Consider the following 17,233-nt stretch of genomic DNA (forward strand, 5'->3'; position numbering starts at 1 on the left):
AAAAAATCCGATGGTAAAATCGCATGCAAAAGCATGCACATCACCTTCGTCAAAAAAGACACTTAATATTACACGCTGCATGTACAATTTTTGTAAACACAAAAAAAAAGTTGCAACAGACGGGACTCAAACCAAGCACCTACAGTAAGGACTGGCGCCTTAGCCCGCTCGGCCATCAGACCGATAAAAAATGGAAAGGATAAACGTATATGTGAGCTTGACATTTCGATAAAGTAGGTTTCCCATACTGATGGGCTACATATTTCATGGTGTAATATTACACAGAATTTCATAGAATAATGCAAAATTTATTTTACACCCAGGCCTTTTACACGCAGCTGGATTACTACTTTATTTGCTGTGTAATGTATGTTGGGAGATAGCATTTCTCCAAATTAGGGCATTTTTTTGAAAAAATCCATAGTTCAATACAAGTTTTTATTTACAGGTGGCTAACGGATGACATTTTCATTGGTTCGAAGGTTGTTTTAATGGTTTTTTTGATGCGATGAATCGAATGAAAACATTTCCGTAACGATCTGAGAATATGTGCATCTAGTGGGACGGTTTCAGCGAGAATTGCTCACATATAAACAATTAAAAGTTTGACAGAAACCTAGTACTACGTTATGTTCGGAAACCTAGGTCGAAAATTTAAGCATAAGCATAGGTGCCCGTTTGGAAACTTAGGTCAATAATTTCGCTACAGAAACCTCATGAATTTATATAAAACTTATCAAAACTTAGTTCTGCAGTATTTTCAAGCTTTATTTGTAGTGAAAATTTTAAAAAATTTAGGAGGTGAATCATAACAATTATTTGGAAAAAATGTAACAAGTCAAATTGTAAGGGGAAAAAACATTTTTTTCACATTTTATTATTCTATTTCTGGTTTGAAATATAACGTCTACAATTAAGGATAGACAGCATTCAAGGAAGTTGTAGTCTTTTTATTTCCACTTTGTCGAATTTACGGACCCAATCCTGCAAAAATCGGATTGTAAAAATAGTCAATCTTTGCTGTAAATAATTTTGTATACAGCACTATAAGGGATGCATCAAACATTTTATCAAAGGTCCCGTATTTTTCAAAACGTAAAATTGTGAGTAACAAAAATCTCGGTGCTAAATTTAATTTGTTTGCCCGAGCAGACGGAAATAGCTTGGGAATAACATTTTTTGATATTTGAAAATACTAGGCCAATAACATTTTACGTTATTTATAACAAGATTTGCTATTCGTCGTTATGATTTTTTTGTTATTGGAATGTTATTGTAATAACAGACTAATAACATTTTTAGTTATTCTTCGAACAAATCTTTGTTATTATTTTTTGTTATTTTAACAACTAATCCGATCATCCCAATAACAATTGGAGTTATTCTTCCATAACAAAAAATGTTATTCTCAAGTTGTGTTGGCTTTCAATCAATATCAGACCAATAACAAATTTTGTTATGATAACATAAACCGTTATTAAACCATTATGCAGAAATGGATTTTTCAGGAAGATTCCATAACACTTTTTGTTATTTTAACAGAATTTGTTATTGAAATGGCATGAATTTTGTTATTACCGTCTGCCCGGGTGAACAGTTCAAACAACTCAAAAAGTCTATTATGAAGCTTGGATACTAAGATAATTACAATTGAAATCGCGAAAGATATTCACTAAACTGCTTCTTAAAATTGTAAAATTGTTTACAAGAAAAAAAAAACAATTAAGAGAAGGTCGTAAAGGTTGTTAAGACATATTGCAAATTAACTAGAGCTTCGTATGTCTTATTATATTTTTTTTCTTCATATGGCTGAGAAAATTCTCTTCAGCTTAAGAGGGAGTGCAACTATTTTTTTTTGTGCTGTCCTCACAGTAATCAATTCGATCCTAAATCTGATAAAAACTTAGAAAACAATTTGCACCAGCCTATCATTACGGGAGCAACATTTAAAAAGAGCGCATAAGCATTTTGACAGATGAGACTATTTTGCAATTCCACAGGCAACATGTTACTATTTAACAAAACCCGTTGTGGTAAGTGATAGCAGGAAAAGGTAGGCGTTTTTTTACACTTTTAGTTTTGTGAAAAAATATTTGAAGCCGCAGAAATAGCTAAATAGTTTCAGCTGTCAAAATTCTTATGTGCCCTTTTCTCGTGTTGCTCCAGATAGGAAGTCAAATGAAAATAAAGTCTTTTCCCCTTATTTGCCCTGCTGGTTGCAAAAGGTTGATTTCCAATGCATCTCCATTCAACTTGCAGTCAATATTGAATGCAAGTTACATTTAACTTTTTATCTAGACCTTTTCTTGGGAAGCGTTCTTTTATTACGGAACGCAAAAATTTGGATTTTTTGGATCCCCTCCTTCCCCTCGTAAAACATTTCAATATGACATTTAAAAAAAATGCATGGAGCGTAACGCGGTTAACGACATTTGATCACCTTCGTGTTCCCGGACAATTTTACATAAGAATCAACGCATATCTTAAACTAAACCAAACCATTCCCGAGAAATAGCCCATCAAAAATAAAAACTTTGGATTTCCTATACAAAAATAAGCACGAGGCCTACGCTTGCGCCTTCTTTCAATATATATTTAATAAAACCAAAAAACACTTTTTGGCGGGCATTCAGGGGTTTGTTCCGGTGGGCGTGTACTGAGCCTAAATCCAAAGCTTGATTGTACGTAAAAGGAGCTGGCGCTTTGCATTTGAATTTTAAATGGGATTTAACACGTAAAAAACGAATTTTTCAAAAATGTCAATTTGTTAGGCATTTTGGCCACTGAAGCGTCACGACGGAATGAAACACAACTTGCTAAATATTTTGTAATATATTTCCTCAATAATGTTTTTTCATCACTACGTGATTCTTTTAATATGTATGTGTGTGTGTGTGTGTTTCTGTTCTTTCTTCCTCACTTTTTTTGTTATCTGCCCAAATTTAATAGTATCAATCTGTTGGCAACTTTTCACCTCAGAAGGATTGATCGCTGGAATCCATTTTGTATTATGGAGATTATAATTTCCTCTACTCTACACAGCACTGATGGTAAGATATTCTCTGCTGAATTTGATCGTTCATTTTGGAATGTAATATTTCGAAATTTGGCGTTTGATTGTGTGTTTGTGTTTGTGTGAGAGTGTGGCTCGGTTTGGAGCAACTGTTTCAAATTAAAATGCACTCGTCCTACCGGACTAGTCTACGACTAAAACAACTTTGGTGAACTTTTCACTAAATGGCTGCTGTTGCTGCTTTTGCTGTTTCTGTTTCTGGTGAGAACCTGCTAGTTTTTGCTTCTTGTTGCATTTCTAAGACTAGCTGCTATAACCTAGGACTAGCTTGTAACGTGCTAAAATTTTGGGTTTTTTGTTATATTGCACTTCACTTTCACTTGGTTTTTCTTTTGTTGGTTATAAAATTGCAAATATTCCCTTTTCACAGTTTAATTTTGGCATTTCTGTTCGTACTTATTCCATCTCTAATGTGTTCGTTTTTTTCACACTCGCAATCTTAAGTGAAACCATAACGGCTTGGAAACTCAGAAGAATCGTTCTGCTTTGCTGTCGGCAATTATATTAATCTTCAACAAAGTAACTTTATCACAATATAATATTTGAGAGTACAGCACAAACTGACATTCAATCACTTAAAACACATCGTTAGCTAGCTCTGATGGATTATTTTACTCATCTCTGTACAAATGTGGCAAATGGCAATCGAAAACAAACGCAAGATTTATTGTCACAAGTTAAACTTAGTAGTACCTAACCCAAAAAGGAACACAAACTAGTTTCAGCCAACTTTGGCAAACCTTTCTCGATATACTTTCTTCAAACGACCTTTTCACTGTTTACAAGTTATTGTTGACTTCTGTGAAAGTGTCTTTCTAAACAGTAGTGAGTGTGTGTGTGAGTGTATTAAAGTTTCTGCTGGTTAAAGTGGGGTTCCTTCCTTTCACTAACCTGACTAAAATCTACAGTTGGCGCCATTTTTTACGCGCGCTCGTATTTTCCAACAGTTTTAATTTAGCTTTGTTTCTATACAACTTTGACGTCACCCAAAATTGGGATTGTTAGAGAAAGAGATTTTATCGTCACTCTATGAAATAAAAGCTAGCTTTAAGGGGCCGCGCCCTAGAGGATCTGCGCAATGACCGGTTCCAGCAGGCACATGTGCTCGGCGCCCCGCACCGGCAGCCGGTTGAGGCAAAAGTGTCGTATCATGTCCGGGATCGTGGGGAAGGGCCGGCTAAACTGACCGAGGATGTACTGGCTCGAGTCCGGGTCGCGCTGTATCCGCATGTGCATGAAGCCCTTGGCGCTCCTGCAAAAAAAGAGGGAAAATGTAACAAAATGAGGATTTGTTTTGGAACAAGCGGTTTCTAGTTGTCGTTTTCAAATTTCCCAATAAACCTTGCTTTTACGATAAAATCTTTAATCTATTCAAACAGCATTCTCTAATTATTTCGAAATACAGTCAACTCTGGCTGTCAAAATTGCTCCATCTGTCAATACATTTTTCAGTTCCCTCAAATGAAAGCTTTGACTTTTTCGTTCTGTAATTTAATACCTCCCGCTCTCGACGGGTCATTTGCGAACCAAGAAGGAATTTATTCATGAATATTGTGCATTTGCACTATAAACGTGAACAATTCACGATTACGGCAATTGATTTTTTACATAGGACTATGTCTCTACTTACTATATTGGGGGGCCAGTTCAGAAATTCGATCCAAAGCGTCACTTTTAAGCGTTAAAAAAGGGGACATTTTGAACGCTTATATCTTTTTTCCCTGTGAATCAATACAGACGGTTGGACCACCAATCGAAAGAGGAAGACTTCAGCTATTGTTTGACTACATAGATAGTTTGACTAAACATAGTTAAAGCACTTAAAACATTCAACCAAAATGAGTAATTTTTCAGTACAAATCGGACAGATGACCAATCAGAGCGAGCGTATGCATTCGAGACTGCGCCTCTTTTGTGCCGTTCTCCGGCTCTGCCGCTATTTAAGCAGAAAATTTCGCAAAAGCAAGTCACTTTGGAACGAGCACTCGAACTGTGCACGTCGGGCCGGCGCGGAGCAGCAGCAGCAGCAGCGGCCAATAGAAGAAGAGGACCAGCAACCAGAAGGAAGAACCACCAGCAGCAGAAGGAGGAAATTCGAGCGAAGCGGACCGCGTTGAAGCCACTATGATGCGGCGGTTCTCATGAAAAATTTCGAATTGGTGGTGGAAAAAACCTGGAGTGGCCGGTACCCTCGAAGTAGGTTCCCCCGGGGCCTGGGGGAACTTTTACAGAACCATCCGAGTTGTGGCAATATGGGTATCAAAATTCATGCTTTTTGATACTGAACATAATAATGGCCATTTCGACAGTAGTGGCCACAACCTGGAGTGGCCGGTGCCCTCAAAGAAGGTTCCCCCGGGGCCTGGGGGGACATTTACAGAACCATACGAGTTGTGGCAATATGGGTATCAAAATTCATGCTTTTTGATACTGAACATAATAATGGCCATTTCGACAGTAGTGGCCACAACCTGGAGTGGCCGGTGCCCTCAAAGAAGGTTCCCTCGGGGCCTGGGGGGACATTTACAGAACCATACGAGTTGTGGCAATATGGGTATCAAAATTCATGCTTTTTGATACTGAACATAATAATGGCCATTTCGACAGTAGTGGCCACAACCTGGAGTGGCCGGTGCCCTCAAAGAAGGTTCCCCGGGGCCTGGCGATTTTGTTGGTAATGAGCCCTCTCACAGCGAACTTGAAACGAAATCCAAGGGTTTCCAGCAAGGCCTCAGGCTGGCAAGTAATTAATAATTACTTTGATTTTCAGCTGGTAATTAGGTTATTCTTTAATTATTTAGTAATTCATTGTAATAAGAGTGATTTAAAGTAATTAAATGGTAATTACAGAAATGTTTGAGCAATTAAAGTAATTGATTTTTTAAATTGTACTTCTTCCATGAAACTATTTATTTTTTATATATAATCAATTACAACAGTATTTTATTAATTTCAAATAAGAGTGAAACACTGAGATTAAAAAAACCTATTCTGTATGTAGAAGGCCTTATTCACCATAGTTCTCTCCTAAAACTCTCCTAAAATTTATTTTTATCATCGAAGCTGTTACCCCGTGAAAAATGTTTTGCGAATCCGAAATCTTTTCATTTTTATTAAGTTATTATTAAAATATGTTTTTTTTTTTTGCAAGAACTACATTAGAATTGATTATTTTTTATGCTTTTCCTTCTTATAGGCAGTCAAAATTGTCATTGATAAAAACAAAGTTTTCAAGTGATAGCCATTTAAAATTTACATTTTTTATATAATTTCATCATCTGCAGAAATTGACAGTCCTGTAATATCTCTATATCAAGAGCTAAGCTATTTTCCCGAAAAATTTCGAAATATTTCTGAGACAAATGTTTCAATGTTAAAAATTAAACTCAGTGAAATTAAAATCGACTAATATTCAGATGCAGAAATTAAATCCAATATAAATGTCTCATTTCACATTATCCATATTTTCAGTAACAGGTTTTTTTTAATTTGCTTGAGAAAAAAACATACAAAGTAATGTCAAAACAATGTTTGAAAAACATTTTAAAATTTAACGTTATTTTGATGAATTTAACAATTTTCAAGAAGAGCCGCTGCAAATATTTTAAAAGTTTATGGCCTTTTTTCAAACAACTTCTATATTTTAATGGCATTTGACTTCCAGTAAACTGAAAATATTTTTAAATTATATTATGAAGTAAAACAGTACAGTATATTTTTTTGCTTTATGACTTAAATAAACTTCTTTTGCAATTGATTGATAATGGTTCGGTTGATTGAAACGTGAAACATAATGGAATTTTGAATCAGCTAATGAACAGGTTAAATTGGCCATGGAACAATTATCATTGCTCATATCCAGAGTTTTTTTTTTTGAAAAAGGTCCTAGATATCAATTGAGCTACTTATTTTTCACCGGAAAATGGGATGCTTAAATACTAATATCAATTTTATAATCAAATAAAACAATTCCAAATTTCAAACCAATTAACTCGCTATATGATATCATGTAAACATCAACCAAAGTTTCGGTTTCATCGCCTATAGCTATTTTCAATAAAAATTATACGTGAAAATCACAATATCCAAATTGGTACAAAAAAAGTAAACAGCATAATTTTTGAAAGAGATATCGAATGAGCTATTTATAAATAATTTAGTTTAGAACCGTAGAAATGAATACTTAAATTTAAATTAAATGTTTTTTTATCGTAGTGAAAAGTTATTAAGTAATTTCTTTAATTAATCATTTTGGACCAGTAATTTGAGTAATTAATTGGCAAACTGGCAAGTAATAAACGCTTCTGGAAACCCTTGACGAAATCTGCCATGTTCATTGCGTGAAATTGAATTCCATAATAAGCTAGGTAAAGAAAGAAGTTAACAGGCTGGCAGCAGGCTTGTTCAAATGGTAAAGCTGTCCGCTTAGTAATCGGAAGATCATGGGTTCGATTCCCATCTGCTCCCAATCTGCTCCAACCTTCCATCGGATGAGGAAGTAAAACGTCGGTCCCGGCCTTGGATGTTGTTAGGCCGTTAAGTCATTCCAAGTGTAGGAGTCGTCTCCACGCTATAAGTACAAACAACACACCAAACCAAGCCTGCTCCGGTGGAATCACTGGCGGCGGTAAGGCTCGCAATCCAGAGGTCGTCAGTTCGAACCCTGGAGTGGAAGGTTCCTTGGGGTAAAAATAGGTTTGGTTGCTCTCCCCATTCAAGCCTTTGGACTCTTAGGTTCGAGCAGAAACTTGCATTAGAGACCACCAAACACCTCAGGATCGTTAAAGGATGGTTTTATTTTTGATTAAGGAAGAAGTTAACATTTTGCAGTACAGGCAAGGCAGCAGAGTATCAACAAACCACATTTACTTTTTACAATAATTTTCCTAATGATCGATTACAATACTTGCTGCTTCTTGCGAACAGTAAAATGGTTCCACTTTGACAGTTAAAAACTAACTTAATCCACCTATGTGGTTGGAGCCTTCCTCACAACAATGGCTGTACACAAGTTTCATCAATTTTTTAGATCCGGCTTCCAAAAAGTACATCGATATCACTTAAGTGGCCATGTCTCGAGACAGGGTTGCCAGATCTTCGATGTTTTGCATTCGTTGGAAAGGTCTTTTGATAACCTAACCTAACCAACAATGGGTCGGATGATGGACCTGGACATAGTTTACATACATTTAAGTGAGATCCGGCTTCAAAAAAGTTCATCAATATCACTTAAGTGGCCATATCTCGAGACAGGGTTGCCAGATCTTCAATGTTTTGCACTCGTTGGAAAGGTCTTTTGATAACCTAACCAACAATGGGTCGGATAGTGAATCCGTACATAGTTTACATACATTTAAGTGAGATCCGGCTTCAAAAAAGTACATCAATATCACTTAAGGGGCCATATCTCGAGACAGGGTTGCCAGATCTTCAATGTTTTAGACTCGTTGGAAAGGTCTTTTGATAACCTAACCAGCAATAGATCGGATAGAGGATCCGGACAAAGTTTACATACATTTAAGTGAGATCCGGCTTCAAAAAAGTACATCAATATCACTTAAGGGGCCATATCTCGAGACAGGGTTGCCAGATCTTCAATGTTTTAGACTCGTTGGAAAGGTCTTTTGATAATCTAACCAACGATGGGTCGGATGATGGACTCGGACATAGTTTACATACATTTAAGTGAGATCCGGCTTCAAAAAAGTACATCAATATCACTTAAGTGGCCATATCTCGAGACAGGGTTGCCAGATCTTCAATGTTTTAGACTCGTTGGAAAGGTCTTTTGATAACCTAACCAGCAATAGGTCGGATAGAGGATCCGGACATAGTTTACATACATTTAAGTGAGATCCGGCTTCAAAAAAGTACATCAATATCACTTAAGTGGCCATATCTCGAGACAGGGTTGCCAGATCTTTAATGTTTTAGACTCGTTGGAAAGGTATTTTGATAACCTAACCAACGTTGGGTCGGATAGTGGAGCCGGACATAGTTTACATACATTTAAGTGAGATCCGGCTTCAAAAAAGTACATCAATATCACATAAGTGGCCATATCTCGAGACAGGGTTGCCAGATCTTCAATGTTTTGGACTCATTGGAAAGTTCTTTTGATAAGTTAACCAACAATAGGTTGGATGGTGGATCCGGACATAGTTTACATACATTTAAGTGAGATCCGGCTTCAAAAAAGTACATCAATATCACTTAAGGGGCCATATCTCGAGACAGGGTTGCCAGATCTTCAATGTTTTAGACTCGTTGGAAAGGTCTTTTGATAATCTAACCAACGATGGGTCGGATGATGGACTCGGACATAGTTTACATACATTTAAGTGAGATCCGGCTTCAAAAAAGTACATCAATATCACCTCAGTGGCCATATCTCGAGACAGGGTTGCCAGATCTTCAATGTTTTGGACTCGTTGGAAAGGTCTTTTGATAACCTAACCAACGATGGGTCGGATGATAGACCCGGACATAGTTTACATACAGTTAAGTGAGATCCAAATATATGTGAAAACACATTTTTATACATAACTTTTGAACTACTTATCGAAACTTCAATCTGTATAAAACTCGATCCATGGGACCCTAAACCAAGTCGAATGCAACAAGTTCGGGTCAAATCGGTTCAGCCAGTGCCGAGAAACATGAGCTAGTTTGTTGGTCACATACATACATACACACACACATACACACACACATACACACACACATACACACACACATACACACAGACATTTGTTCAGTTTTCGATTCTGAGTCGATATGTATACATGAAGGTGGGTCTACGACGTTTTTATACGAAGTTCATTTTTAGAGCAGGATTATAGCCTTACCTCAGTGAGGAAGGCAAAACGGTTCCGCTTTTGAGCCCCTTTATTCACTTGATCCTCCCACTATAAAATTACCTCGTTCATCTTTATAATTTGATGACTTTTTGGTTTAAGAAAATCAGCCTTTGTTTTGTGAGGGAAAATAATACGTTGCACAGTTGTGCGCTGTGTTGAAAATTCCGCGCAACAGGGACTTTTTTCGTTGGCATGGTTGAAAGAAAATCTTTCCTAGCGAATAAAGATTGCCTGATATAAAGCCACATGATTATGTTGTTACAATCAACGATTGTACACTTGACGACTGACAGCTAGTCGTGGCATTCTGAGAATCAAGACTAGTCTCAGCAATCTTATTGGTTCGGTGTAACAGGCAACGATTTATCGCAAATTAAATCATAGTCGTCGGATTTTCAACACTGCAGGTTGCAGACCGCTTCCCTAACAGGGACGGGAACTTCAAGTACCTACCGTGCAACATTTTTGTAAAAAGGATATATTCGAGACTTTCATTCTTACCGTACTTCCCGTCCACTAAAACTCTTCTGCCATGATGGACACCGATCCTTGCTTTTCTTCCATGTGAACTTCTCTGGTGTTTCCCTAAAAACGACTGACTACCGTTTCCTTCAGAGCAGCCCACTTTTTGGTGACTACCAATGGTCTGTTCTTGTCTTTCGGAATGTCTGGAAAGACTTCGACGGCCTGAAACACACAGCGCAAGCATTGGCCAAAATAAGCTCATGAGTGTGATGACGGCATGTTAACCACATGCCATATCGATACATCAACTGCTCTAGCTTGCAGTTTTTGATATCCCTGACAAGTTATAAATCAGAACAAACAGGAGGAAATCATCTCAATTTGTTTTATTCAGGTTGGTCTAAAATGATCATCTAGGCGTTGCTTCACCCTCTCCCGAGCAATTTCTGAGACCATCGTTAGAAGGATTTTGGAGAGCAATAAAGAAACATGAAATTTATCGGCCGTTTTAATTTCACCTAGACTAGGATCCACGAAGACCAGAACTTCAGCGAAACAACCCTGCTGAGATGATCACGGCACGGTACGAACTCCAGTACGGATATTTCAGCCATGTCAGTACGGTGGGTTACAGAACCGTGGCAAGCAAGTCAAGTTATTACTCAGCAGAATCCGGAGGCAGCAGCAAGTACCGGATGTTCAAAAAGGTACCCAAGCTGATACGAAATAGGATTGGAAAAGAACACTTTCAATTCATAAGACGCCGCCGTAAATTTTAAAACTTTGAACAGGTTGACTTCGCCAACCTATCTGAATCGTCTATTTGATACTTCAGGTTAATCAGATCGGGGTCCAGGACCCATACATATGCTATAAGATTGATTTTAGTTGCTTGGTGTTTATAATGAAGTCCGTAATTGAGTTTAAGATATTCTTGAAATTTTATTTTGATTTGCGTTTTGTAAAAAGTTCAAAATTTTCAACATTTTTTGAGTTATCACTCTATCTACTTACTTCAAAGTGAGCGAATAGTCCTGCCGGGTTGATTCACTATTCCGCACCAGAAAGCTTCCTTCGCCCAGTGGCCGCAAAATCTTTTCCGCGTCTATTCGGCTGATCGATCCATGGTACCAGCTAAAATGACTCAAAGTTAGTGTTTGTTTTCCTGAATTTTGTCATTCTTTACCCTTGTCGATCCAGCGAAATGGAAGCATCGATCAGATCCACGTTCGAACGGGCCGTATTAAAGTTGAGGCCAAGATCGAGCGTGCCAAACTTCTTCACCGGCTTTGCGCTGCACTCGTTCAGATTCAGCGTTAGACTCTGCTTGAAAAATCCTGAAATTCAGAGAAGAGAGAACAAAAAATGCCATTTGTTTAGTCCAATCAATGCAAATTACTATTCTACCCATGGTCCACACATGGTTGTTATCGCATCACTGGATGTAATCGTTTCGCGCCCTCCAAAACATCATCATCGCCGTCGGTTCGGTTTCAACAATCGGCTGGCAACGCGTGACTGGAATGTGTGTCCGAAACGACGAGGATGACCACATGTGGCTCAGTCCCCGGTCCTGAATTCATTTGTTCGGAGCAATTAGTGCTCGTGTCCGTCGCCTGATTAATTCATTATTTATGCCAAACACATGTTGATAAACCAATCCCTCCACCACTTTGACTCGGGAAAAAAGCGCGGGATGCGCGAAATGGAAAATTGCAGCAGCAAAAAAAAGGCTCGTTTTACAGGGAAATGAGCAAACATGTGACGCTGGGAGACATTGAGACACACGTGCTAAACATTTACAATGGTGGGCTCGGTTCGGCTAGCAGTAATTGGGCAGGGCTGCACAGCAAAAAAAATAGTTTGTAAAAACGTGAACAAGCGAGAAACACCCAACACATTTGTTTAGAGGACCTGTTCGTAGAACGGCAGTATTAGTTAATTATGTCTGTTTCTTTTCATTTTTGCCTTCCTCACTGAGGTAAGGCTATAATCCTGCTCTAAAAATGAACTTCGTATAAAAACGTCGTAGACCCACCTTCATGTATACATATCGACTCAGAATCGAAAACTGAACAAATGTCTGTGTGTATGTGTGTGTGTATGTGTGTGTGTATGTGTGTGTGTATGTGTGTGTGTATGTATGTATGTGACCAACAAACTAGCTCATGTTTCTCGGCACTGGCTGAACCGATTTGACCCGAACTTGTTGCATTCGACTTGGTTTAGGGTCCCATAGATCGAGTTTTATACAGATTGAAGTTTCGATAAGTAGTTCAAAAGTTATGTATAAAAATGTGTTTTCACATATATTTGGATCTCACTTAACTGTATGTAAACTATGTCCAGGTCCATCATCCGACCCATCGTTGGTTAGGTTATCAAAAGACCTTTCCAACGAGTCCAAAACATTGAAGATCTGGCAACCCTGTCTCGAGATATGGCCACTTAAGTGATATTGATGTACTTTTTTGAAGCCGGATCTCACTTAAATGTATGTAAACTATGTCCGGGTCCATCATCCGACCCATCGTTGGTTAGATTATCAAAAGACCTTTCCAACGAGTCCAAAACATTGAAGATTTGGCAGCCCTGTCTCGAGATATGGCCACTTAAGTGATATTGATGTACTTTTTTGAAGCCGGATCTCACTTAAATGTATGTAAACTATGTCCGGGTCCATCATCCGACCCATCGTTGGTTAGGTTATCAAAATACCTTTCCAACGAGTCTAAAACATTGAAGATCTGGCAACCCTGTCTCGAGATATGGCCTCTTAAGTGATATTGATGTACTTTTTTAAAGCCGGATCTCACTTAAATGTATGTAAACTATGTCCGGATCCACTATCCGACCTATTGTTGGTTAGATTATCAAAAGACCTTTCCAACGAGTCCAAAACATTGAAGATCTGGCAACCCTGTCTCGAGATATGGCCACTTAAGTGATATTGATGTACTTTTTTGAAGCCGGATCTCACTTAAATGTATGTAAACTATGTCCGGATCCACCATCCGACCCATTGTTGGTTAGATTATCAAAAGACCTTTCCAACGAGTCCAAAACATTGAAGATTTGGCAGCCCTGTCTCGAGATATGGCCACTTAAGTGATATTGATGTACTTTTTTGAAGCCGGATCTCACTTAAATGTATGTAAACTATGTCCGGGTCCATCATCCGACCCATCGTTGGTTAGGTTATCAAAATACCTTTCCAACGAGTCTAAAACATTGAAGATCTGGCAACCCTGTCTCGAGATATGGCCTCTTAAGTGATATTGATGTACTTTTTTAAAGCCGGATCTCACTTAAATGTATGTAAACTATGTCCGGATCCACTATCCAACCTATTGTTGGTTAGATTATCAAAAGACCTTTCCAACGAGTCCAAAACATTGAAGATCTGGCAACCCTGTCTCGAGATATGGCCACTTAAGTGATATTGATGTACTTTTTTGAAGCCGGATCTCACTTAAATGTATGTAAACTATGTCCGGATCCACCATCCGACCCATTGTTGGTTAGATTATCAAAAGACCTTTCCAACGAGTCCAAAACATTGAAGATTTGGCAGCCCTGTCTCGAGATATGGCCACTTAAGTGATATTGATGTACTTTTTTGAAGCCGGATCTCACTTAAATGTATGTAAACTATGTCCGGATCCACCATCCGTCCCATTGTTGGTTAGGTTATCAAAATACCTTTCCAACGAGTCTAAAACATTGAAGATCTGGCAACCCTGTCTCGAGATATGGCCTCTTAAGTGATATTGATGTACTTTTTTAAAGCCGGATCTCACTTAAATGTATGTAAACTATGTCCGGATCCACTATCCGACCTATTGTTGGTTAGATTATCAAAAGACCTTTCCAACGAGTCCAAAACATTGAAGATCTGGCAACCCTGTCTCGAGATATGGCCACTTAAGTGATATTGATGTACTTTTTTGAAGCAGGATCTCACTTAAATGTATGTAAACTATGTCCGGATCCACCATCCGACCCATTGTTGGTTAGGTTATCAAAAGACCTTTCCAACGAGTCTAAAACATTGAAGATCTGGCAGCCCTGTCTCGAGATATGGCCACTTAAGTGATATTGATGTACTTTTTTGAAGCCGGATCTCACTTAAATGTATGTAAACTATGTCCGGATCCACCATCCAACCCAACGTTGGTTAGGTTATCAAAAGACCTTTCCAACCAGTCCAAAACATTGAAGATCTGGCAACCCTGTCTCGAGATATGGCCACTTAAGTGATATTGATGTACTTTTATGAAGCCGGATCTCACTTAAATGTATGTAAACTATGTCCGGATCCACTATCCGACCCATTGTTGGTTAGGTTATCAAAGACCTTTCCAACGAGTCCAAAACATTGAAGATCTGGCAACCCTGTCTCGAGACATGGCCACTTAAGTGATATCGATGTACTTTTTGGAAGCCGGATATAAAAAATAGATGAAACTTGTGTACAGCCATTGTTGTGAGGAAGGCTCCAACCACATAGGTGGATTAAGTTAGTTTTTTGTACTATGATTGAAAACATTCAAAATAAGCTATTGATCATTTTCAAATTCACCAGTTCTTTATGCTTTCGAAGAAAATTGACGCAAAACATGATGGTGACAACAACGTATCGTGCAATCTACATGTATCCTCCTCTCCACGTGCAAACGATACCAATCGGTTGCACGTGGTCTGCGTCTGATAGAGGAGTCTTTGTCTACCAGCAGTGTGTGATAGAAAACAACCACCAGGTACAAGAAGGGTGAGTTTTCACGTTCTACCAATACTGCGCCCAACCCTCAAACTTTTCCAGGTTGTAACGAAAAACAAGAGAAGAGATTAACTCATCCACCAAACACCTTCGGCTCAAGCTCTGACCATTACGACCCACGTTCGATACATAATTTATGAACATTTTACGCATATAAATCACACAATCTGATGGATGAAATGTCCATTAGAGATCGAATCTTGTCCGCTGCCTAGCTCAAGGTGTACACGAGTCCCATGCTGCATGGCCTGCTGCTGCTGTCAGAACGGTCATTAGCGTGCGTGTGTAACATGAGCACTTCGTAGCGTCCATGCATCGGTGTACCGACTTTGGAAAACAACCGCAGCAGGCCGTGAAGTGAGTGGGAAATTAATTATTAAAAAGCGGGATGTGTTGCCCTGGCAAATACACACGAGCACCCCTCTTCCAGACGCGAAGCCTGCCATGATTGAAATGTTTACCGAAACCGCAACGTGATATGGTCGTAAAAATGTAATGGCCTACTACTGGCAGCAGCGATTGCGATACTTACCCCCAGCCAGTGCCGCCGCTCTGTTGTCCGAGTCCCGCATCGACAGGCTGGACGACGCTTGGGACAGCCCGCTGGATTCGGTGCTCGTTTGCAGCAAGATTCCCGAAGTGGACGGAACGGCGAGCTGCTGGATCTGCTGGTTCTGGGGCATCCGGAGCCGCCGCCGCAGCTTTGGCATGTCGAACGGCAGGTCGCCGACGTCCACCGAGGTGACGCTGCCGGAGGTGCAGGGTTCCTGGAAAAGGTTGGGCAGAGTCAGTGCGATGTTTGGACCGAGGTCAAGCATTGAAAACGAACCTGTTGCATGTGGGCCCGCCGACGGCGCAGCTTTGGCATGTCGAATGGAAGATCGCTGAATTCCTGAGGGAGGGTCGGCTTGCCGCTGTCGGACTTTTCCAGACCTAGGGAGGCGCGCTGGATGCCCAGGTTCAGGAAGTTGGTTCGCGACTTGACGTCCTCGCGCGAATGAAGGGAGATGCCACTGTCGGAGCCCTGGATCTCGGGACCTATTAGGGGAGAAGAGGGAGAATATGTGTTCTTAAGGGTCATTGAATTTCATTCCAGGGTCATTTCTAAAGATCTTTAAGTCTCAACGAGCGATTTTATCTTTGCCTTCAGTTAGTTTCACAGAGTTGGATCGTTAAATTTCCAGAAACTGGAGTTGGCATCGAAGCTAATACGTCATCCAAAGCTACCCAACCCGTCATGAGCTCTCTGCACGGAAAAGAGTTCTATCCAAAATTTAACAATTCAAATTAGCTGGCTTCAAATTGGTGAAACAGTGATTTTTTTGGTTGAATCAGCTAAAATTACAGCTAAATTTACCAACCTGTGATTGGTGAAATAGCTAACCCTGATTGCTGATTTGCTTTCCAAAACTGACAGCCCAAATCAAAATGACAGGAGAGATTTTACCAAAAATAATGGTGTTTCAGCACAATTTTGCGTAATTTTACCAAAAAATTAGCTGGAACTGGCAACATGGATTTTTTGACAGGTCATCAGTTCGAGACCAAAACAAAGCATCGTCTTGTATCGTGTTCGATCCTGTTTGAGCCGCTCAGTTCGCGAAGTTTTTTGATGGTTATGTGTGCTGTTTGAGTGCAAGTGCAAGTGCAAAAGGTGATAGAATGTGTTGTGTGAGTGAATAAATCAAAAGCCTGGAAGGTTTTCTGCGGATCGGCACCTGAAGGTAAGTTTCAGTAGATAAGGCAAGGGAATGGTGGAAAGAGAGGAGTCACAAATCCGTATAAATAATTTCAAGATTTTTCAGGTGTGAATCGAAAATGCGATCAAAAATTAAAGTGGAAGAATAAGGCTTTTAACTGCTAATTTAATTGTCTGTGGACAGGACGCCGCACTGTTTAATCATTTTCTGACGTCCATTCAATTTTGCAGTCCAAACCCAGTCATTGAATTGGAAAAATAAAATCTTTTTCAAATTTTCTTTTGTTGATTTGTGTGCACCTACGTCGAAGACCAAGATTGTTTACTTTTTGCTCTTTGGTCTGACAGTCTTGGTC

General features: G+C 39.2%; 1 protein-coding gene across 1 annotated transcript in view; it reads right to left on the minus strand.

The window, feature by feature from the left end:
• Window positions 1-3,355: 3,355 nt before the first annotated feature.
• Window positions 3,356-17,233, minus strand: part of LOC120415007 (uncharacterized) — a 280,829-nt gene continuing 266,951 nt past the window's right edge. The window contains exons 8-12 of the mRNA XM_039576367.1: window positions 16,008-16,216; window positions 15,711-15,945; window positions 11,585-11,735; window positions 11,413-11,532; window positions 3,356-4,325 (exon numbers count right to left, since the gene is read on the minus strand). Of these exons, the coding sequence (XP_039432301.1) occupies window positions 4,136-4,325; window positions 11,413-11,532; window positions 11,585-11,735; window positions 15,711-15,945; window positions 16,008-16,216 (905 nt within the window). The 3' untranslated portion in view covers window positions 3,356-4,135. The remainder of the gene's footprint in view (window positions 4,326-11,412; window positions 11,533-11,584; window positions 11,736-15,710; window positions 15,946-16,007; window positions 16,217-17,233) is intronic.

The sequence above is a fragment of the Culex pipiens genome, chromosome 2 (assembly GCF_016801865.2).
Source record: "Culex pipiens pallens isolate TS chromosome 2, TS_CPP_V2, whole genome shotgun sequence".
NCBI lineage: Eukaryota > Metazoa > Arthropoda > Insecta > Diptera > Culicidae > Culex > Culex pipiens.